The sequence below is a fragment of the Rhineura floridana genome, chromosome 3 (genome assembly GCF_030035675.1).
Source record: "Rhineura floridana isolate rRhiFlo1 chromosome 3, rRhiFlo1.hap2, whole genome shotgun sequence".
NCBI classification, from domain to species: domain Eukaryota; kingdom Metazoa; phylum Chordata; class Lepidosauria; order Squamata; family Rhineuridae; genus Rhineura; species Rhineura floridana.
Window position 1 is genome coordinate 218,459,968 of NC_084482.1, and position 24,814 is coordinate 218,484,781.

The window sequence follows — 24,814 nt, forward strand, 5'->3', positions numbered from 1 at the left end:
CGACACATATTTCCCTGCATTGTCAGATCTTAGGATCTGTGGCTTTCTGCCAAATTTGTTGGACACAATCCTGACATAGTCCTTCAATTTTTGAAGTACTTGACTTTTCTTCTTTATCAGGTACATTGTAGTATACCTGGAGTAGTCATCTATAAAAGTCAGCATGTATAAATTTCCACCTTGGGAGGGCATTCTCAATGGCCCACATAGATCTGTGTGAATTAACTCTAAAGGCTTTTTGGTTTTCCTCTCATTTTCCTTAGGAAATTTTGGTTTCACACTCTTTGTCTTAATACAGCATTCACATGTCTGTGTCAATTTGCACTGTCCCATTTTAATGCCTCTTGCCAAATTCTCCTTTTCTAGAGCTGCGACCCTACCTAAATTGGCATGTCCCATTCTTCTATGCCAAATATGCAAACATTCAGAATTACAGGTTTCCTTGACCACATTTGCATGCATAGTTTCAAGATATTCTAAATGTAAAAGTCCATCTTTCAATTTTGCAGTGCAACATATTTATCCTTCATCTAGAACGTAGCAAAATTCTCCACTCATATAAAGTTCACCTCCTAATTTCATTATCTTAGTAGCACTTAATAAGTTGTCTTTAAAATCTAGAACATATAGGCAGTTTTTAAGTTCGAGTTGTCTTTGGCCATCTGGCGTTTTGCAAAGCTATTCTACTGCACCTATTCCTTCACAAAAGAATATTTGTCCAGATGCTGTCAATATTTTTTTGCTTGTGACTTTTAAAACTTTTAGACAGGTTTTTATCAATTACAAGATGTGAGGTGGATCCTGAATCAATTAAAAATCTGTTTTTGCAATCATCTTTCCTCTCATCAGACACATGGTAACTTGAAGCCTCTGTTTTCGGCTTTTAAGTCTGCCTAGGGGCTTCTCTCACTTCAGCTTGCCTTTGTTTAAAGTCAGGCCTCGCTGTTGTCTGCCACCTATCGCATTTTCTTTGAAGATGATTTGGAGAGCTGCATTTAAAACAGAACTTCCGTCTGTGTTTGTCTGTGGCCTTTTGTGGATTTGGCAGATGACTCATGTCGCTACCCTTGGTTTGTTTGTTTCTCCCCATGGTAAAGTTTGCTTGGTCCGACACAGTCTCCAGTTCCTGTCTTTCTTTAAAATCTTAGTCTTTTAAATATGATATAATCTGACTCAGAATTTTCTAACACACAGGAAATTAATTTATGAAACTGATGAAGAGAGCTCAAAAGGAGTGCTTTTTTCATATCATCATCTAGATCTTTCCCACATCTCTCAAGTTTTGCCAGTGTTTATTCAGGCTTCCTCTCTCATCACTCTCCTTCAGAGAAAATAACTCCTTGTAAAGGTACATTATGCGGTTCTTTGTTTTCCTATTATATATTCCTTCTAGCTTCTCCCACATTTGTCTTACATTGTTACATGTTACGCAAACATTTAGTGCCTCATCTGATAGTGCAGAAATAAGCGGAGTCTTCACTTTTGCATGCTTATGTCTCCAGGAAGCTGCAGGAGTCTCATCCTCTGCCGAGGGTTCAGGATCAGTCATAATTCTGTTCAAATTTCCCCCTTCCAGCAGCGATGTGAAGTCAAATTCCACAAGGCATAATTATCCTTTTCAAGTCTCGGGATGCATCTCTCAATCGTTGATATTTCAGCCATCCTTTTCTATCTTTTGTTCTGCATTTCCTTTTAAAGTCTCCTTTGTAAATCACACACAGCACTCAGCCTTTTACTTCTAGCCACAACTTGCAATTCAACTTAAGTTTGCTGGGCCCATAACCTTGTTGCTGGTGCTAAATTAGTTAAGCAGCACAGCAGAGAGTAACAGCGGTCTGAAATGTGAGTGTGCTAGCGTGTGTGTGCATTTACCTAAGAAAGCAGGCTTTTACCCTGCATCAGGATCATTGAGTCTTGACACTTAGTAAAATAAGAAAAGCTACTTTATTTATAGAAATACATAGTAGATAGAAAGGCATACCTAGTTTTAACTAACTAACTAAGTTGGAGGCGCAATACCCAGGTGTGGGAATTACCCTCATAGCTAGGAGAGAGAGAGCAGAGACAAAGGGTGTCTCCTCTCTCTCGGACAGTCAGAGAAGAGAAAAGAAGAAAGGGCAGAAGGAGGAGGAGCAGGTAAGCTTCCCTTAAGACATATCAGTCTAGTGATGGAAGAAAGTCAGTCAGAGCATCTCAGGAAAAGGTAGCCAAGCCTATCCATCTTCTGGATCCCAGCTCATCTCTCTTCTGGAACATAAACAAAAGAACAAAACAGGAGTTGCTCTTGCCCCATTTCCAACGCTAACAGTTCTCTGACTGTGGGCTACCCCTGACCCACCTCAATCTAGCGGAAAATTAACAGCCTTGACATGATTTCTTCTGAGTTGTACCAACAAAGATTTTTACAACCACTCTCTGTTGTCTTTAAACAGTTTTCTTCCCTAAAAGTTAATTTAACTATACACTGTGTGAAGAATTTTCGTTTCTCTCTCTTGAATCCCAACATCCAGTATCTTTCCATGTCCATGAGTTCTAGTGCCATGACAGGTGCAGAAAACTCAGCAGAGTAGGCCCTTGCCTTATTTCTGTGTATGTGTATTGTCATGGTAGGCACCACCACAGAAAAGACCCTGCCCTGTTTGTCACCAGATGAACTGCCACAGACTGTGGCACAACCAGGAGGGCCTCATCCTGAAATCTCCATTTTCTGGGGTTTGGTTATTATTATGACCCTGTGAGCAGCCATTGATATAGATATGTCACTATTCTCATTTTGTTCTTCCCAAAAATTTTAAAAGAGCTAATGCTGGTGTAACATACATAGTTTGGGACATCTTCAGTAACATTTATCAAAGCCTTTCCTCAGCACACGCTGTAATATTAGGATGGAATATACAGAAAATCTCCTCATTTGCAGTGGATCTTGCATATATGCTGACCTGCATGTGAGGAGAAAACATCTCTTAAATGCTCTACCTTCTATTAGTAATTAGCAAGATGTAATTCTGATTGTTTTGGGTTTCCTTCTTTGTATTTTGGAAAGAATCTTAAAAACAACCGCCATAACTGGAGAGGACTGGGGATGCTTTAATTTGGATTCTTACATTCAGCAGGGGGTGGACTGGGTGGCCTTCTAGGTCCCTTCCAACTCTATGGTTCTAATGATACTTGGTGGGAAAGGGGGCAGAATAACAAGCTTTGCAGGAGGAAAGAAGTGGGTCTCTCTCCAGAAGAGTGGTGAGGCAGGGTCCCCACCAGGATGGGCAAAGAAACCTCCCAGTCAGTGGAAGCAGGGGGCTTCATGTCAGTGGGGCAGTGGAATCCATTCCGTGTTTTCCTTTGAGCTGTCCAAGGAGCTGAAACCTCCGCAGCTCCCAGCTTTGTAAGCGGCGTCTCAGTTGATGCCTGCTGCGATCCCTGCAGCTGCCATCTCTGCTCGAGGAGAGAATGGGTGGCGGGTGGAGGCGAGAGGAGATCCCGGTCTTTGAGACTGCGGGCGGGAAGGGGGAGTAGTGTGGCTGGGATCGGAGGCTCCGAATAGCTCCACTCATCCCTCTGCCCATTTCTTGGTGCTCTCCCTCTGCTGCGGGACGCAGAGCAACCTCTTGGAGAAAACCTTTAGGAGCCCGGCCCAGGCAGGCAGCTCACTGGTGGGCCAAGGACGATCCATTCAGCCCACCGGAAAAGCGGCCCAAAGGGAGCCGAGCCTGATAACTCCCCCAGCCCCGCCCTTTCAGAAGCCTGTCTCTGCTGGGAGCTCTTTAAGGGTTAACAAATGACGACAGAGCGGCAGGAAAGAGCTCCAACGAGGGACGTCCCCTTCCCGCCCCGCCTCTCGGGTGAGACATGCAGGATGGAAGCGCAGAGCCCCTCTTTGTGCGCGGCGATGCTGGAGCCTCGAAACAGAGGTATGCAACGGGGGGCAGAGGGGAGGGTGGGAGAGGGCGAGGACCCCCCTGAAGCGCCCCCTCCCCGCAGACCCTACAGATCGGAGGCTGCAGCTCTGTCCCGTCCCGTCTGCCTCCTCCCCTGAGCCGAACTGGCCATGTTGGGGCCGGATCGAAGCATCCCTCGGAACATCTGTGGTTCTGATTATGGATTTCGTGGCCTTCAGCTTGGAGCTGGAGGCGCCTCATAGTTGGAACAGAGCAAAGTAGGCAACAGTGCGCTAAATGGGCCGCTTCTCCATGTGTCCTCATTTGTCCTTTGGTTCAGCTGTGATAGTCAATTAAAGTCGCTGTGCCCTCCTTTGTTTAGGGTAGCCTGGCAGGCGAGCTGTTTAGCGAGTGATGTTTTTCCTGAAACTGCTGCAGATTGGTGGGAGCTACTTCCCCCTCGCTCTTTCTCCACGCCAGGTGGAAGTTCCCTACTAAATTGGAGGGTATTATCCAGTTTCTCCACACCACGCACCTTTATGACACATCCACAGTGTACATTGAAAGCATGTGGCTTCCTCCCACGAGACCTGGGAGTTGTAGTTTCTGAAGGGTGCTGGGAATGTAGCGCAGTGAGGGAAAACTATTATCCCGGATTCAGTGGGGTAAGCCATGTTCTTTACATTTATGTCCAATGTGCTTTAAATGTCTGGTGTGTTCATACACTCCTATCGTGTATCCTCTAAGCATTTCTCCTCCAGCAAAAATCCCCAAATGTTGCAACCCTTGATAATTTTTGTTGCCCATTTCTCTACCGCTTCCACCTCTAGAATGCTATCTCTCTCCTGTCAGACACCACCGGTTCAGTTTGGATTTTTTACTTCCTCCCACGAGTCCTGGGAGTTGTAGTTTATGAAGGGTGCTGGGAATGTAGCGCAGTGAGGAAAAACTATTATCCCGGATTCGGTGGGGTAAGCCATGTTCTTTACATTTATGTCCAATGTGCTTTAAAGGTCTGTGTGATCATACACTTCTATCGTGTCTCCTCTAAGCTTTTCTTCTACAGCAAAAATCCCCAAATGTTGCGACCCGTGATCATTTTGGTTGCCCATTTCTCTACCTCTTCCACCTCTAGAACGCTATTTTTGCGGTCAGGCAACCAGAACTGTAGACAGCATTCCAAGTAGGATCACATCTTGGATGTGTATAATGGCGTTATGATATTGGTAGTTTTATTTTCAGTGTGTGTCTTAATGATCCCTCACATGGAAATCACCAATTTCAGAGCTATAACATCAGTATCTTAATTGAGGCATCCGCTATGACCTCGAGGTCTCTCTCCTGTGAGTCACCACCAGTTCAGTTAATACCCAAGCCTGCTTGGAGAGTTCCTTTTGGAGTTCCTCACAATCCCTCTTTATTTTAATCACCCTGAACTTGATATTGTTGTGCGCCTCCCCCAATCTATGAGTGGTGAGATTTCGGGGATCCCTGCGCTTCTCCAGGATTTGGTTTCCTTTGGGAAGAAGGTCAGAGGAGATTGTGGTGTCTTTATGAAATATGGTCTATTTATTTATACACATTCCAACCTGAGTTAGGATGTAGGGCAGTGGTTCTCAAACTATTTTGGTTCGCGGCACACTGTAAAACATATAAAAAATTTCTGGCGCACTTTGTGTACAAAATTAAAAATATATTAATATATTTTAAACTGAATAAAAATAACTTAACTATAGAAAACTATTACCCTATACAAATGGGTTTCTTATCATTTTTAAGATATACTTTCATAATATTTGAGGCACACCTAGCCACCTCTTAGGGCACACCAGTGTGCCTGGGCGCACCGTTTGAGAATCACTGATGTAGGGGTTCAATGCATCAGCAGTCCAATATCCAGCTTTTCCATCAATGTTACAGGAGGCACCCCAAATGCCATGGTGCAGAGAACATCTCTCTGCCTGCCTGCAGCTACCAGCAATTCTCTAGACCCAACTAAAAACTACAAGCACAACTTCTGCTAGCTGCCAGGAGTGGGGGGATCCTCTCCAGAAGAGTTTCAATGACAAAAGGGTCTTCCTGGCCCATTCACCGTTGCTGGGCAACTCTTACCTGGCCACTCTATTTGATTAACAAAGGAGATTCATCTGGCTAGCAGAGCCAGCCCCCAGGCATAGGATTCCAAATCAGAGGCTGGAAAGGGGACCCACAGGAATCATCTATTCCAACCCCCATGCTCATAACAATAATAATGGCTAGAAAAGAAACGCAGACAGTGAAAAATTTCTTTTATTGAACTTCGCATATATAATCATGCCAGTAAAAAAATAAAAGTACAAATAAGGAAAAAAGTAATGGATTAATACTTTTTAATTACATTAATGTGTTTTTTGAAAAAAGGGAAAAACTTATAGCTACACATTGGTCTGTCGCAGTAATGAATAATAACATTACAGTTTCTGTTTTCGAGCCTTAACTTCCGCATATCTGTCAATGACTTCATCAAAATAATATAATGTAAAAAATCAGAATTAGATGCCTGCTGTAGGCACTTCCGCTTTTGTATCCTGTGTCCATGATGTCCAGCTCCACAACAGACACAAAAGCAAGAGGGTGAAGGAAAGATGCTCCCATCTCATTCTGGAGAAAGTTTTAAAAAGCCGAATAAGACCTACCCCCCACCCCTCACCCCCCACTGGCAGTCTCTGGCAAATGCAGCACATTCTGGGAAGAGCACACTAAAGGCATCTCACATCTGGCTTTGCCTCTGGCTGTAAGAGATTGGCTAAACTTGACACTCACATCAGGAGATAAGCCAGCCACAAGTACCTCAGTGTTTTATTCTCTTTGGACCCCCAGAGCAACAAAAAAGACATTGCTGTAGGCTGCAGCAATAAATGGAGATATGTTGGCAATTTAGTTTCAAGGAACAAGAACCCCCAATCTTCAGGGTTGCTTTGTTTTCAGATGAGGGAGGAACAGAAGGAGAACAAGACCAGGGTCCACCTAGTCAGTGTTCAGAGCATCTTTCCATTTACATGGCCCTCTAATATGCCCTGGAGAGAGAGGGCTACTAACCAGCACCAGGTGGCTCCCTGAACCAACAAAAGCCACCCAAGCATGGTGCTTAAAAATCTAGGCAAATACTGCTCCTCTGCTAGGAGGCCACATTTGAAGTAATACTTTCCATTTAAAAATGCTGTGCTTCAAGAGTGACCAGATGAGCATGGCACGGGGCATAGTGGCTAATTCAGCTCATGGCACCAGGTCAGATGTGCATGCTCTCTCAAAGATTCTAGATTCCTGCACACTTGTCACCTTTGCACTAAATAACACTCTCCTTTCCTCTGCTGGGAAGACAGAAGACTGGCTGCAAGATTTTGCTTTTGGTCAGAATTTCCTACCCAAAAAGCCTGCCCCCCCCAAAAAAAATTATGCAGAGTACTTGCCAGTCTGATGCAGCTATAGTGGAGCAATACTGTAGTGCCATTTTCCAACTGAGGAAGAAATGAGGGTCGCTCTGTTCCTCAGGGAAAGAAAGCAGGATGGGAGTTGCAAGTGCAGCTTCTGACTGAGCAAAGAGGGCCTGTACTTGTCCTGGTGCCTCCTGGCAGCCTGTTGCTGGTCAGGCTGGAAGGGGATTCTTAAGAAGTATACAGGCTGAGCTCTCTCACTCCTTTTGCCTGCAGATGAGGCCGAACATCAAGCATGTTGGGAGGGGCACAATTTAAAGCAACACTACTTGGACCTAAAACTTGTGCCTGTCATATACAAGGCATGCACAACTCCTGCAGCAGAGAAGGGAGAAGAGAGTGCAGGCTTGGGCAGGGGCAACAGGATTTCTCTGACCTGCTCCAGTCTCTAGAGACAGACAGGCTTGAGGCAAAGTCACAAAGAAGGTGCAAGCGGCAGCCCAATCCCAGAGAACACTGGAATTGGTGAACTGCTTTTGCCCTTTTTAGTCCCAAATCCACATTTTTGTGCCCTGTTCTGCTTTGCAATAAAGCAAAGAAGGCCTTTACCCCCCTGCAATACATATGCCACCTTCCTGGAGTTTTTCACAGGGGGAAATCCAAGAAGGGCTTGCTATACACTTCTCCCCCACCCCCAGATCTCTTCCAGGTTTGAAGTCGCAGTGCTTGGCATAGAGTAGCATTGCAGAAAACTGACACACACACCCTGCTCACCATTAGCCGCTCACTCCATTTTGCCTCACCTGTACTATGCTCTGTGGGGAGTCATGGAGCCTTGTTCGCCTGGGGCCGGCTCCTTCCTTCGAGGCCCACCATTCCATACCCTTCAACAGCCGGGCAGGGGGGCTTCGCAGCGGCCCTTTCCTCCTCTTCCCCCCCACAGGAGCTGAGGAAGTTTGGCATGGCTCGGGCGCTGCTGGGGCTCCTGTTATGCAGGGGTTCTGGGGTTGCACATGGCCCTGTCCAGGCGCCCATCAGGCTCTGGCTGCCTTATGGAGCGGGCCACTGAGCTAGCAGGAGCTGCGGGCGTAGCGCTCAGCCGAGGAGCAAGACGAGCCTGGCGGTGGTGGCCGCAGCACCTTCACGGGCATGCTGGACAACCTGTGCAGCAAGTCCAGGCAGGGCTACTACATGGAGCCTCTGGCCAGGAGACAAACCCAGGTGAGAGGCAGCAGAGCAGTCCGGCACCCTGTGCGATGACGAGGGGGCAGGGGGACAACGGTCTGTACCAAAACAGACAATGCACTCCCTTATTAAGTGCTCCCGAGGCGGGCCACCCCCCGCCCCCTTGTGACGCCACTGCATGAGAGCACATTTCCTCGTATCCTATGATTGCTGTGTTCCACTCCATGTTTGCTAACTCTGTCTTTGATAGTATTTTCCACTGCTTTTCCTGGAACACCTAATAGGCCTCTGATTTCCCGGATACCTTCTGGGTCCTTTTGGCTTTCAAACTGTAATACATTTGCCAGTCTATATGGCAGCAAGTCTTTGGGAGAAGGTACATATTTTTGTTAGAAGATCAGATGCCATCTGGACCTGAGATGATTTGTGAACGCTAAAGGAAAAGATCCCACTTGCCCCATCTCTCTTCAGAGTGCGAGTGGAGGGCAAATGATGTCCTTAACCACTACACCTGTTCTTTTATAGCAGTCCAGAAATTAAATGATGTTGTTAAGTGCCTTCAGGGTCGATATAGCTTCCTTTATGGAATCAATCCATCTCTTGTTTGGCCTTCCTCTTTTTCTACTCCCTTCTGTTTCTTCTCTCTTGTCTCTTCTAGTGAATCATGTCTTCTCATGTCCAAAGTATGATAGCCTCAGTTTCATCATTTTAGCTTCTAGTGACAGTTCTGGTTTAATTTATTCTAACACACAATTATTTGTCTTTTTCACGGTCCATGGTATGTACAAATCTCTCTTCCAACACCACATTTCAAATGAGTTTATTTTTCTCTTATCTGCTTTTTTCACTGTCCAACTTTCACATCCATACATATAGATCGGGAATACCATGGTCTGAATGATCCTGACTTTAGTGTTCAGTGATACATCTTTGCATTTAAGAACCTTTTCAAGTTCTCTCATAGCTTCCCTCCCCAGTCCTAGCCTTCTTCTGATTTCTTGACTATTGTCTCCAGTTTGGTTAATGACTGTGCCAAGGTATTGATAAACCTTGACAAGTTCAATTTCCTCATTGTCAACCTTAAAGTTGCATATTCATTCATTCATTGGCTATCACTCGTGGCTGGGTAAGATTGTCTTCCAGGGTAAGGTCTTTAACAGTGCATCCGTAAGTGACTGTGGAGGCCAATTCGGGATCCACACAGCCTCCCACAGTGGGGACATAGGTTTCCAGATGGAAGATGGTTGTGATGAGGATTTATTGATGTGCCTTCCACTTAGCTCATTTGTCCCTTTCACCCTGTACTCGGGCTTCCTCAAAGTCCATAGCACCTTTGATAATGACTGTCCTCCAGATGGGAAGCTCATGGGCCAAGGCTTCCCAGTTCTCGATGCTTATGTTGCATTTTTTAGATTAGCTTTGAGAACATCTTTAAACCTCTTTTGCTGTCCACCGATATTCTGTTTTCAATCCTTAAGTTGGGAGTACAATAGCTGCTTTGGAAGACGGTGATCAGGCATTCGAACAACATGGCCAGTCCAGTGAGATTGATATTGGAGGATCAAGCCATTGTTGTCCAAAATTGTTGCCATCATGTAGTCATGGAGGAGTCGCAAAATATTCACAAATTTATCAGGGCATCCAATTTTCAGAAGGATGGTTCAGAAAGCAGTTCGATTTACAGTATCAAAGGCCTTAGTCAGATCAATAAACGCCATGTACAGAGGTCAGTTTTGCTCCCTGCATTTTTCTTGAAGCTGTCGTGCAGTGAAAATCATGTCCACTGTCCCCCTGGAAGGGCGGAAACCATTTTGGGATTCAGGGAGGATGTCTTCTGAGATAGGTAGGAGGCAATTTGCAAGGATCCTTGCAAGGATTTTACCTGCGGGAGATGCCTCGGTAGTTCTTACAATCTGTTCTATCACCCTTCTTGAAGAGAGTGATAGTTACGGCATCCCTAAAGTCTTCCGGGATTTCCTCCCTCATCCAGATTTTTCCAATGAGTTTATGCAGTTGTTGTGTAAGTTCAGGCCCACCTTCTTTAAGATGGGAGAACTGGAGTGCTTGGTCTTAGAGGAGAGCATTGATATAGTGAGCATAACGGAGACCTGGTGGAATGGAGAAAACCAGTGGGATACGGTTATCCCTGGATATAAACTATATCGGAAGGACAGGGAAGGACGTATTGGTGGCGGAGTCGCTCTATACGTGAAAGAAGGCATTGAATCCAGCAAGCTCGAAACCCCAAAAGAGGCAGACTCCTCCACAGAATCATTGTGGGTGGTGATCCCATGCCCCAGGAGGGACTTAATACTGGGAACAATCTATCGTCCCCCTGATCAAAATGCTCAGGGAGACCTTGAGATGAGATATGAAATTGAGGAAGCATCCAAACTAGGAAATGTGGTAGTAATGGGTGACTTCAACTACCCGGACATAGACTGGCTGCATATGTGTTCCAGTCATGACAAAGAAGCAAAGTTTCTAGATATTCTAAATGACTATTCCCTAGACCAGTTGGTCATGGAACCGACCAGAGGGACGGCAACCCTGGACTTAATCCTCAGTGGGGACCGGGACCTGGTGCGAGATGTAAGTGTTGTTGAACCGATTGGGAGCAGTGACCACAGTGCTATTAAATTAAACATACATGTAACTGGCCAATTGCCAAGAAAATCCAACATGGTCACATTTGACTTCAAAAGAGGAAACTTCACAAAAATGAGGGGATTGGTTAAAAGAAAGCTGAAAAACAAAGTCCAGAGGGTCACATCACTCGAAAATGCTTGGAAGTTGTTTAAAAACACTATATTGAAGCTCAACTGGAGTGCATACCGCAGACCAGAAAAGGTACCGCCAGAGCCAAGAAGATGCCAGCATGGTTAACGAGCAAAGTCAAGGAAGCTCTTAGAGGCAAAAAGTCTTCCTTCAAAAAATGGAAGTCTTGTCCAAATGAAGAAAATAAAAAAGAACACAAACTCTGGCAAAAGAAATGCAAGAAGACAATAAGGGATGCTAAAAAAGAATTTGAGGAGCACATTGCTAAGAACATAAAAACCAACAACAAAAAATTCTATAAATACATTCAAAGCAGGAGACCATCTAGGGAAACAATTGGACCCTTGGATGATAAGGGAGTCAAAGGTGTACTAGAGAACGATAAGGAGATTGCAGAGAAGCTAAATGAATTCTTTGCATCTGTCTTCACAGTGGAAGATATAGGGCAGATCCCTGAACCTGAACTAACATTTGCAGGAAGGGATTCTGAGGAACTGAGACAAATAGTGGTAACGAGAGAGGAAGTTCTAGGCTTAATGGACAATATAAAAACTGACAAATCACCGGGCCCGGATGGCATCCACCCGAGAGTTCTCAAAGAACTCAAAGGTGAAATTGCTGATCTGCTAACTAAAATATGTAACTTGTCCCTTGGGTCCTCCTCCGTGCCTGAGGACTGGAAAGTGGCCAATGTAACGCCAATCTTCAAAAAGGGATCCAGAGGGGATCCCGGAAATTACAGGCCAGTTAGCTTAACGTCTGTCCCTGGAAAACTGGTAGAAAGTATTATTAAAGCTAGATTAACTAAGCACATAGAAGAACAAGCCTTGCTGAAGCAGAGCCAGCATGGCTTCTGCAAGGGAAAGTCCTGTCTCAGTAACCTATTAGAATTCTTTGAGAGTGTCAGCAAGCATACAGATAGAGGTGATCCAGTGGACATAGTGTACTTAGACTTTCAAAAAGCGTTTGACAAGGTACCTCATCAAAGGCTTCTGAGGAAGCTTAGCAGTCATGGAATAAGAGGAGAGGTCCTCTTGTGGATAAGAAATTGGTTAAGAAGCAGAAAGCAGAGAGTAGGAATAAACGGACAGTTCTCCCAATGGAGGGCTGTAGAAAGTGGAGTCCCTCAAGGATCGGTATTGGGACCTGTACTTTTCAACTTGTTCATTAATGACCTAGAATTAGGAGTGAGCAGTGAAGTGGCCAAGTTTGCTGATGACACTAAATTGTTCAGGGTTGTTAAAACAAAAAGGGATTGCGAAGAGCTCCAAAAAGACCTCTCCAAACTGAGTGAATGGGCAGAAAAATGGCAAATGCAATTCAATATAAACAAGTGTAAAATTATGCATATTGGAGCAAAAAATCTGAATTTCACATATACGCTCATGGGGTCTGAACTGGCGGTGACCGACCAGGAGAGAGACCTCGGGGTTGTAGTGGACAGCACGATGAAAATGTCGACCCAGTGTGCGGCAGCTGTGAAAAAGGCAAATTCCATGCTAGCGATAATTAGGAAAGGTATTGAAAATAAAACAGCCGATATCATAATGCCGTTGTATAAATCTGTGGTGCGGCCGCATTTGGAATACTGTGTACAGTTCTGGTCGCCTCATCTCAAAAAGGATATTCTAGAGTTGGAAAAGGTTCAGAAGAGGGCAACCAGAATGATCAAGGGGATGGAGCGACTCCCTTACGAGGAAAGGTTGCAGCATTTGGGGCTTTTTAGTTTAGAGAAAAGGCGGGTCAGAGGAGACATGATAGAAGTGTATAAAATTATGCATGGCATTGAGAAAGTGGATAGAGAAAAGTTCTTCTCCCTCTCTCAAAATACTAGAACTCGTGGACTTCCGGGAAGGGTGACTTAGCCTGTGCCTGCTTTTGAGACGGGCTCCTGCCTCAAAAGAAGCTTATTCAGATATATCAGTCAGATTTTTTCTTTTTTTGACTGATTAAACTTCTCCCGGGTAGGGAGAAACGAAGAGATTAACCTCAAAGCCTATTTTTGTTGGGACGACCAGATCTCATTAATTTATGGGACGAGGTCCAGCCGACGAAGGTGGGACGGATTTTTAACAACAAGCTCTATCTGGAAAAGCGAACGTTCATCTTATCTTCTAAGAGAGAACGCACTAACAGGCAAGCACCCTTCTTTCTATATTTTTCTTTTACTTGACTTAAATTGTTGCTGTTTAAAAGAGATTTGCCAGATTGATCGGTTTTTGACATCTCACTGGGGAGCCATAACTTCTCTCTGCTACTCACTAATTAATAGCTTATCTCTGTTTTTGTTGCAAAAAGCTGTCCTGGATTTGCATTCTAAAGATATACACAGAAGAGGGATTTCTATTCCAGATTTTTATTTTGAAGAATATTATATTGTCTGAGACTACTCTCTTTTTGGTTTATTTTATTTTGACGAATCTGTTTTCTGACGACCGCCATTAATTGTTTCGATCCTGGGAACTGCATTTTGTTTACTTTAGCATGGAGAGATAAGGCTGTCTGCTCTGTTTATACTGTGATGTCACCAAGTTTGGAGTATTAACCCAATTGTTGCTGAAATAAGAAGTGGTTTTCCTACATTTTTCTTTTAAAATGGCAATTAAGAAAGTGGCTGAGAAGCTGGAAATAACTATGTTTCAGAAAATAATGGATGAGATTGAGATAACGAAACAAAACCTGCGACAGGGTTGTAAGGAGTTGAAAATTGAATTGAGTAAAATGAAGCAGGAGATTAAAGATATAGGGGTCCCTGTGAGAGAGGTGACCCTGGAAGGGGTCCCTGTGAGAGAGGAGACCCCGGAGATTGGAACAAACGTGGAACAGGAAAAAGATTTGGAGTCTATGGACTTTAGAAACAAAATTTATTGTTTGGAGACACAGGAGATTAAAGACATAGGGGTCCTTGTGAGAGAGGAGACCCTGGAGACTGGAACAGGGGTCCCTGTGAGAGAGGAGACCCTGGAGACTGGAACAGGGGTCCCTGTGAGAGAGGAGATCCCGGAGATTGGAACAAACATGGAACAGGAACAAGATTTGGAGTCTATGGACTTTAGAAATAAAATCTATTGTTTGGAACTCAATGTTATCTCTGAAGAAATTAATGAAGATTCTAGAGATAAAGTTATCAATGGCATGGATAATCTTCTGGACTGGAATGATGTGATGGAGCCCAATATAGAGAAAATCTATGGAATTAACTGCAGCCATGTGACAATGGAAAAACTTTCAAGAGATGACCCAGTGTATTTTGAAAAAAAGAACAGAGATATGATTTTACAGCAGTATTTCAGCAACCTATTCAGAATGGATGGCAAGAAAATATTTGGGATAGAGGTAATTCCCATCAGACTCTTACTATATGACTATGGCTTTGACAGCAAGATTATTATGGAATACTGATAATGGAAGATTGGATACTGAAATTACTGGACTTAACAAGACTACTGAAGATGGAAGATGGAAAATGGAACTAATAGGGATAATAGAACAATGGCTACTGAAATTATTGAACCTAACAGATTCTGATGTGATGGATTAATTGAAATGTTTATTTTGACTATGGTTATGACAACAAGATTATCATAATTAGTAATGAGATGGATTAATCGATATGCTTATCTGGAAAAAAAAATTGATAGATATATTTCTTAAAGAATTGAAACCTCTCTTTGACTTTTTGTGGAAAGAATAAAGTAATGTTTATGAGATTTGATGATTAAGTAAGATAACTACTGGAGGAAAGTGATTTTATAATATGACTTAAGAGACAGGATTGTTATATATTATAGACTTATAACTGATTTGATCTTTGACAAATGGGAAGTCAATATTTTACTCTTTATTTTTTATTTTTTTTTTCTTTTTTTCTTTTTGTTTAACTATTTTTGATTTTGTTTTTTGTCTTTGAATGTTTTATGATTTTGTCTTGTATGTTTTATGAAAATCTGAATAAAAATTATTGAAAAAAAAAAAAAATACTAGAACTCGTGGACATTCCAAGAAGCTGAATGTTGGAAGATTCAGGACAGACAAAAGGAAGTACTTCTTTACTCAGCGCATAGTTAAACTATGGAATTTGCTCCCACAAGATGCGGTAATGGCCACCAGCTTGGACGGCTTTAAAAGAAGATTAGACAAATTCATGGAGGACAGGGCTATCAATGGCTACTAGCCATGATGGCTGTGCTGTGCCACCCTAGTCAGAGGCAGCATGCTTCTGAAAACCAGTTGCCGGAAGCCTCAGGAGGGGAGAGTGTTCTTGCACTCGGGTCCTGCTTGCGGGCTTCCCCCAGGCACCTGGTTGGCCACTGTGAGAACAGGATGCTGGACTAGATGGGCCACTGGCCTGATCCAGCAGGCTCTTCTTATGTTCTTATGTTCTTATGACTTCAGTAGGTCCACTAGCTTTGTTATTCTCATTTGATTAATGGCTTTACTGACTTCATCCAAATTAAGAGATATTGCAAACTCATCTCTAATTTGTTTTTGTGGTATTTGCAAGAAGACCTCGTCAGCCACAATAGAGTTATGATTAAGGAGGTTGTGGTAATGCTCTTTCCAATGCAGTGCAATAGACTCTTTGTCCTTTCAAAGATTGGTACCATCTATTGAAAGTAAGGTATTTGTACCATAGTTTGTTGGTGCATAGATGGCCTTTGTGGCATTAAGAAAGCCTTGTGCATCATGAGCATCTGCAAAATGCTGGATTTCTTGAGCTTTCTTTATCCACCAGGCGTTCTTAAGTTCTCTAGTTCTTCTTTGGACCTCAGCCTTTGCACTGGCATAGATTTTTTTCTTAGCAAGGCTTTCCTTTTCTTGTCAATGATATGTTCAATCTCATGATTGTTCTCATCAAACCGGTCCTGATGTTTCTTAGTTTGGTATCCAATAGTTTGTTCACATGCTGCAATAATGGAAGTCTTCAGTTTAATCCAGTGTTCCATGTTTTCAGGGAGTTCTGTAGGTAGATGTTTCTTGAGAGTTGTTTGAAAGCAAGCTTGTGACGCCCTTCCCTGGCTCACCTCACCAGATCCCCCTGCTAGGAAGCACCACCAGTCACGTCCTATAACCAGTATTCCCAGAGACTCTGCCTGAGTCTATCAGGTTACCTCTGTGACTGCGTGCTTAAGCTGTCCCAAACCCTTTGATCTATATAGAATGCATATGATTCTCGGTTGCTCTGAATACTTGTGGTGTTATATTCTTCCCTTCACCGCTGCCACCAATTGTTACAGTTTCCCTTCAGCCTTGGTAAGTACCTTGCCCTCCCTTCTGGTCTGTATATTCCCCAGCCAAGGATCAGGCCTCCGGTAAACCAAACTAGTTTTATTTATATAACAGAAACAACATGATTACTTTTCTATTGGTACTTAAGCATATGGTTTCACCTATTGCTTTGATATTTGTCTTAGTATTAATCCGAACTCCACACTCTCCTCACACCCACTTCTATCATCCACTTCCACCTCTAAAACCCACCAAACATCTCTCAAACCACCCACCCTTCCACCAACGTCCACCAAAACAACCCACTCACGTCCACCCAGATTCAACTGTCATTCTTCCTTTTATACGCTCAGCCATTCTGACACTCAGCCAATCATCCAGCATTCTACTGCTCATTTACTCCCCCCTCCTCTTTCATTCCACTTACCACATATCTTCTATACAAACAGCACTTACCATATATACATTAATACAGGAACATCACAAAGCTCACTTAATAGGATCTTGAAGGGCGTGGATGTTGATTTTATGCCTTGGTTTTCTTCCTTGGAGCCTACATTGAGGAACAATATTAATGTCCGTAGTGGATCGAATTAATCGGTGATCTGTCCACAATGGAGTAGTGGTAGTGAGACCACTCCTGAAGAGACCCTCCCTGGACCCAGAAAATCTTAATAACTATAGGCCAGTGGCAAATGTTCCATTCCTGGGCAAGGTCCTTGAACGAGTGGTTGCGGACCAGCTCCAGACACTCTTGGATTGGACTGATTATCTGGATCCATTTTCAGTCAGGTTTCAGGCCTGGTTGTGGCATGGAAACAGCCTTGGTCGCCCTGTAAGATGACCTCTGTCAGGAGACAGGGAGTGTGACTCTGTTGATTTTCCTTTATCTCTCAGCTGCTTTCGATACCATCGACTATGGTATCCTTCTGGGAAGCCTGGCTGAGAAAATATTAGAGCAATCCCATTTCTTCTTAATTTATCATTTCCTGCATAAAACATTTTGTAATTACCTGAAAATGTCCCATTCCCATCCATTTAATTCACTCACGGCAACTGTTGTAATGTTGATGTGTTCCATTTCTTCCTTGAAATCTCATGTTGCAGGTAACAGGGGGCTAGCATTTTGGGAGGGAGGGAGAGAGGGGATGCCTCTGGGGAGTGGAAAGGGCCATGTTCCTGTCGGACAGGATCCATTTCAGGCTTGAAAATTGCAGCTGTGCATAAGTACTGGGCTGTCCACCTTAAATGGACGAACAAGAGAGCAGATTTTTGTTAAAATTGTCTCTTTCTGTGTCTCTTTTCACAACCTGTTACCAAGCACCTACTGCTAAACTAACTACATACGAGGCCTCGAGCTTTGACAGTTAAACTCTGATATCAACAGAGCTCCCAGAAATGTGTTTCAAAGTACAAATTATAATATATTCGCAGGATTTCTCCACAGCATTTTATCACCTTTTCTTTTCATTCCATCAGGATACATCTGGGGGGCCAAGGCTGAGGGAGAACCATCTGAAGTATCACTGGAAAAAGCTGAGGAGCAGGTTCAGGAGCAGAAACTGAGGAGTGAAGATGGAGCAAAGAGACAAGAGGAGAGACAGACTCACACAGGAGACAAATCTTATAAATGCTTGGAGTGTGGAAAGAGCTTCAGTAACAGTAGCAACCTTACTTCGCATCAAAGAACTCACACAGGAGACAAACCTTATAAATGTCTGGAGTGTGGAAAGAGCTTCAGTCGCAGTAGCACCCTTACTTCTCATCAGAGAACTCATACAGGGCAGAAACCTTATACATGCTTGGAGTGTGGAAAGAGCTTCAGTCACAGTTGCACCCTTACTTCGCATCAAAGAACTCACACAGGAGACAAACCTTACAAATGCTTGAAGTGTGAAAAGACCTTCAGTCAGAGAGGCACCCTTAGTTCGCATCAAAGAACTCACACAGGTGACAAACCTTATAAATGCTTCGAATGTGGAAAGAGCTTCAGTCACAGTAGCACCCTTAGTTCGCATCGAAGATGTCACACAGGGGACAAACCTTATAAATGTTTGGAGTGTGGAAAGAGCTTCAGTCACAGTAGCGCCCTTACTTTGCATCAAAGAACTCACACAGGAGACAAACCTTATAAATGCTTGGAGTGTGGAAAGAGCTTCAGTGACAGTAGCGCCCTTGCTTCGCATCAAAGAACTCACACAGGGGACAAACCTTATAAATGCTTGGAGTGTGGAAAGAGCTTCAGTGACAGTAGCGCCCTTACTTCGCATCACAGAACTCACACAGGAGATAAACCTTACAAATGCTTGAAGTGTGAAAAGACCTTCAGTCAGAGTAGCAACCTTACTTCGCATCAAAGAACTCACACAGGAGACAAACCTTATAAATGCTTCGAGTGTGGAAAGAGCTTCAGTAACAGTAGCATCCTTACTTTGCATCGAAGATGTCACACAGGAGACAAACCTTATAAATGTTTGGAGTGTGGAAAGAGCTTCAGGTGGAGTAGTTCCCTTGCTTTGCATCAAAGAATTCACAGAGGAGACAAACCTTATCAATGCTTTGAGTGTGGAAAGAGCTTCAGGTGGAGTAGCACCCTTACTTCGCATCACAGAACTCACACAGGAGACAAACCTTATACATGCTTGGAGTGTGGAAAGAGCTTCAGGTGGAGTAGCGCCCTTACGGTGCATCAAAGAACTCACACAGGAGACAAACCTTATAAATGCTTGGAGTGTGGAAAGAGCTTCAGTCAGAGTAGCCAACTTACTTTGCATCGAAGATATCACACAGGGGACAAACCTTATAAATGTTTGGAGTGTGGAAAGAGCTTCAGATGTAGTAGTTCCCTTGCTTCGCATCAAAGAATTCACAGAGGAGACAAACCTTATCAATGCTTTGAGTGTGGAAAGACCTTCGGTCAGAGTAGCACCCTTACTTCGCATCAAAGAACTCACACAGGAGACAAACCTTATAAATGCTTGGAGTGTGGAAAGAGCTTCCGTCAGAGTAGCCAATTTACTTTGCATCTAAGAACTCACACAGGGGACAAACCTTATAAATGCTTGGAATGTGGAAAGAGCTTCAGGTGGAGTAGTTCCCTTGCTTCGCATCAAAGAATTCACAGAGGAGACAAACCTTATCAATGCTTTGAGTGTGGAAAGACCTTCGGTCAGAGTAGCCAACTTACTTTGCATCAAAGAACTCACACAGGGGACAAACCTTATAAATGCTTGGAGTGTGGAAAGAGCTTCAGTCAGAGTAGCCAACTTACTTTGCATCTAAGAACTCACACAGGGGACAAACCTTATAAATGTTTGGAGTGTGGAAAGAGCTTCAGTCAGAGTGGCACCCTTACTTCTCATCAAAGAACTCACACAGGAGACAAACCTTATCAATGCTTTGAGTGTGGAAAGACCTTCAGTCGGAGTAGCCAACTTAATTTGCATCACAGAACTCATACAGGAAACAAACCTTATACCTACTTGTAGTGTTGAAAGACCTTTCATCAGAATGGCTACCTTCAGGCACATCAAAGGATCCGTTCAAGATGCTTTGAATGTGAAAAAAGCTTTAAGCATAAAAGGTCTCCTTATGGGGAAGCCAGGCTACCAACAGGATTTTTGTGGGGAGTTTCAGAGCCTCGACAGAGCCTCTTCTCTTAGCTTAACCACAGACTGGTCCACTTCCCTTCACCTGCTATTTTGGTGGCCTGTCAGTTTTTCCTTTGCAGAGACAGAGAGGTTTTTACTTTTCCAGAGTTGGGTGAGCACCCAAGATGGATGCTGAGGCCAAGATGGCTGCAGAACCCAAAATGGCCTCTCTGTTGTCCAGTTTTTCCCCATCATATTGCCCCCTCCGGCAGTTTCTAGCTGCCAAATTCAATATTCAGTTGATGACATTTAATGTATTACATATCTACTTCCTCTGGATCCTACCTCTCTGTCATTGTTACCTCCATGTGCATCATTCGAACATCAGTTTTTGTATAGAATCATAGAATAGTAGAGTTGGAAGGGGCCTATAAGGCCATCGAGTCCAACCCCCTGCTCAATGCAGGAATCCAAACCAAAGCATTCCCAACAGATGGCTGTCCAGCGGCCTCTTGAATGCCTCCAGTGTCGGAGAGCCCACTACCTCTCTAGGTCATTGGCTCCATTGTCGTATGGCTCTAACACTTAGGAAGTTTTTCCTGTCCAGTCAAAATCTGGCTTCCTGCAACTTGAGCCGATTATTCCATGTCCTGCACTCTGGGACGATTAAGAAGAAATCCCGGCCCTCCTCTGTGTGGCAACCTTTCATGTACTTCAAGAGTGCTATCATATCTCCCCTCAGTCTTCTCTTCTCCAGGCTAAACATGCCCAGTTCTTTCAGTGTCTTCTCATAGGGCTTTGTTTCCAGTCCCCTGATCATCTTTGTTGCCCTCTGTTAGGACCCCACCCCTGCTGTCACCACCTGTCAGAATCCTTCCAGTCAGGGTCCTGGTTTTTATTTGTTCTCTCACTGGCTCTAGCACAGATCTTGCAAGATCCCACTGCTAGGCAGCACCACCAGCCACTCCCTATTTCACAATATTGCTTTGAGACTTTGCCTTAGTCTCCTACTGGCTTATTGTTACTTTGTGACTGGGTGCACTTGCAGTACACAACCCCCCTGTATCTTTATGCCTATAAAGCATACATCCCTGGGTTTCTCTGCATACTTTTGGATGTTACATTAACTCTTCACCGCTGCCACCATTTGATACTTTTTCTGCACCTTGGAAAATACCATGCCCACCCTTCTGGTCTGTGAAAACCCCAGCCAAGGATCAGGCTTCTGGTAAACCAAGAAAATATTTATTTATAAACACCAGGAAATAACAAGATTACTTAAGATATTTTTAACAAGCGTATGGTTTCATATATTGCGTTACTCTTCGTGTTTCTAGTCATCTGCCTCAATATTAGCCAAATACAATCCAACCCACAACCAACCTCAACCTCCCTCACAACTCTCACAAAACTCTCTCTCCAACAATCTCTCATCCTCTCATTTATACCTTCAGACACTCAGCCAATCAGCCAATCATAATACCACATTCTCCAGCATTCCAGCCCATGTGCTCCCCCTGTCACTCAGTCCACTTACCATATATACTTTACTAAACCTGCACTTACCATATTTACAGTCATATCTGTATACAGGGACATCACACCCTCCTCTGAACCTGTTCCGGTTTTTCTGCATCCTTCTTGAACTGTGGAGACCAGAAATGCTCAACATAAGACCAACTGAATTATTACATATATGAGCACCAGCAAGCATAATCCCATTATAACATATTTTAGCAGATTTTTTACTAGGCCTGCTAGCCATCCATCTGGATTCGGTAGCCATCCCCACCAATCAAACTCCCTATTCCGGTCAACATAAGCTACTTCTGCTATTTGCTCATCATGATATATTATGAAGTTGGCGTGAGAGTCAATCTCTCCAGCTGAACTGTTTATGTAGGAACAACATTCGCTGCCAATGACGGCGCAAGTCCCTCCATCTATAGTGAGCAAATAGTCCAGCACCAACTTATTTTGGAGAACCTTTTTCCTTATTTTCTGGAGGCAACATTGGTGGAATCTTTCAAGAAGTTGTGAGTGGCGTTTATAGATGGTCCGTGTTTCACAGGTGTCCAGTAAGGTCGGTAGTACAATGGCAGACATAGAAAGCAAGCACACCTATGCCCAGAATGGTGCAAAGGGGGGGATGTGTTTTGCATATGCAGAGTAACTCGGTAGGTTGTGCATCTACCTTAGAAGCAGGATTTTACCCTGCATTTAGATCACTGAGACTTCAGGTTTCAGGAGGTAGATTATGCCTCTCATTTGAATTTTCCAAGTGTATCTTATGGCTTAGAAACTTGTAATTTTTTTGTTTTTTAAAAATTAAACATGGGATTTGCTTATGGGCAGCTTTTGGGATGCCTTTCTTTGGCAGGAACTTGAGTGACGAATGGAGCTTTGGGATTTGTGGGACAAACCTCCCCATCTGGGGATCAGGTGGTGGGGAGATGCAGGACTCCTGGGTTCTCAGCTGACCAGGGACATGCAATCACAGAGCCTGCTCTTTCCCCTCTCCTGTCTCTTTGCACCCCCACCCACCCCCAGATTCCAAGCCCATCTCCCATCCCTGAGATGATGGAGAACGTGCTCTGTGCCCTGGGCTTGGCTGTTGGCATTCTGGGCATCATCGTTGGCACCATCTGTTTGGTTTAAATGAAATAGGAACAGTTTGTAGTCCTATTTCTTAGCAAAGTATATACGCAGCAGCGGAATTGAGAATTGCCAGTCCCACCTTTTATGCGCACTAGTTAAATAAACAACAGACTGTCTTCTTAGGTAAAAAGTATAAAGAAGGCTTACTCACAACCTTTATATGTTCAGGAAACATAGGCTCTAGCTTAGACAGAAAAAATAGAAGGTTTAGTCCATGGTAATGGTCATCTTGGAAGAGAAGCATGTGTATGCTCCTCACTCCCTCAAGCTTAATGGAGAATATGCAAAGAGATCAATAATCCCTTAACAAAAGGAAGAGGAAGAGAAGCAGGTAACCCCACCCTTTAGGAAGTTCCATCATGGTCAACAAGCATATAGAGATATCCCCCAATTCTAGTTAGAAGGAACATCTCCCTTTACAGGGGACATGCAAGCTTGCTTATCCCAACACCATCCTCTTCTTCAAGGCCATGTGGATGAAAGGCAGCATTTGCAGGGGCCGCAGATGAGATAAATCCGTTGCAGCTCGGGCTCAGAGACAAATGCAAGTGAGGCCAACATTTAGGGGGAGGGCTTTGATTTGCTAGTTAGAAGGAACATCTCCCTTTACAGGGGACATGCAAGCTTGGTTTCCAGCAAATGTCCTCCACTGCCCTTGCAGTGCTGATCCAGACCAGGCCCTTCCCTTCAGAGAGGCTGTATTTGCATTTGTGGAGGAGGGGTGCTTGTAAGCAAAGGACGAGGGAAGGGGACCGTCAAGAGAAGACGGTGGGATTTTTTTATTCTAAACGGTAATGAAATTGGTCGTTGAAAAAAACATTGCCTCATTTGCTGCTTCTGCTGGAAGAGAGAATCAAAGGTTTGTATCTGACCATAATAGCCAACTGGTTTTTTAGGCTAGTTAATGACACTAATGCCATTACCACTGTCCAGGCAATTGGTTGTACCTCTGTTTTGTGTTTGATATACATTTTTATGTAATATTTGTTACTTAATATTTTTTAAAAAATTAAAAACAAAAGAAATGATAGTTTGAATTAGTGATAATTCCTTTTAAACTAGCCTAGTTTTTCGTTTAGTTTTAGGAATGAAAATTAAAACTAGCCTATTCTTAGTGTGCTGTTTTGAAAGCCTGTGTTAATTGATTTGGTTTAATATCTTTTTAATTAATATGCCAATTCCCTTTTATTGCAATAAGTTGCTTGAATGATTAATGGCTAGTATCCTTTGACTTCATGTTGGTCAGTGTAGCATTATGTGAGACTCACAGACAGGTTCTTTAGTGAGAGAAAGTGAAACCTGAAGCAGAAGGGTTAAGCTGGCAGAACAGAGCGCCAGCTTTGCCAAGGTCAGCAGCTGGCTGGCAAGCCTGATAAGGAGGGATTCGTGCAGAAGCTAAGTGTGGGGGAAAAGTCGTCTAAGAGAGAACTGTGTCTGATGTCTTATGCTAAGTAAAGACTCTTACAAGAAAATTGCCTGGCCTGGCTTATTCCTGTTCTATCCGACTCTTGGATTTCTACCCTTGTATGATCTCTACATGCACACGCCAACAGGGGTTATGGGCCCAGTCTATCATACAAGGTGAAGGGTTCGAGAGACGGTGGCGTTGTTGCAGAGAAAAAAGAAAGTGCAACTAAGAGGCAAGTAAGAGTGGGCAACATGGCTGTGAACCAGTTATCCGGGATGCCGATGGAGAGACTGAATGCTGTAAACTACTCCAGCTGGAAGTGGAGAATGAGAGCAGTTCTGATTAAAGAAGATTTGAATGATGTTGTAGAAAAACCCCCTCCGGCAGCTCCTTCAGCAGCATGGTTGAAGAAAGATGAGAAAGCGAAGGCTTTTATTACTCTGGGGCTGTCTGATTCACAACTGTTGCTGGTGAGTAATGAGCCGACAGCTAATCAGATGTGGGAGAAGCTAAGAGCCGCTCATGTGCAGCAAACTGCGGGGAGCAGGCTGTGTTTAGCGCAGAAACTTTATCAGATGCGTTTTACAGATGAAGTGACTATGACAGAGCATCTGGCCGAATTTCGTAGATTAAATGCTGAGCTGCAAGATAGAGGAGTGCATCATAATGACATTCAGA

General features: G+C 43.7%; 1 protein-coding gene across 1 annotated transcript; it reads left to right on the plus strand.

The window, feature by feature from the left end:
* Positions 1–3,791: 3,791 nt before the first annotated feature.
* LOC133381661 (zinc finger protein 883-like) lies at positions 3,792–22,551 on the plus strand. Its single transcript, XM_061621021.1, has 2 exons — positions 3,792–3,908; positions 17,960–22,551. The coding sequence occupies exons 1-2, from the start codon at positions 3,854–3,856 to the stop codon at positions 19,966–19,968; spliced, it is 2,064 nt and encodes a 687-aa protein (XP_061477005.1). The 5' UTR covers positions 3,792–3,853; the 3' UTR covers positions 19,969–22,551.
* Positions 22,552–24,814: the final 2,263 nt, after the last annotated feature.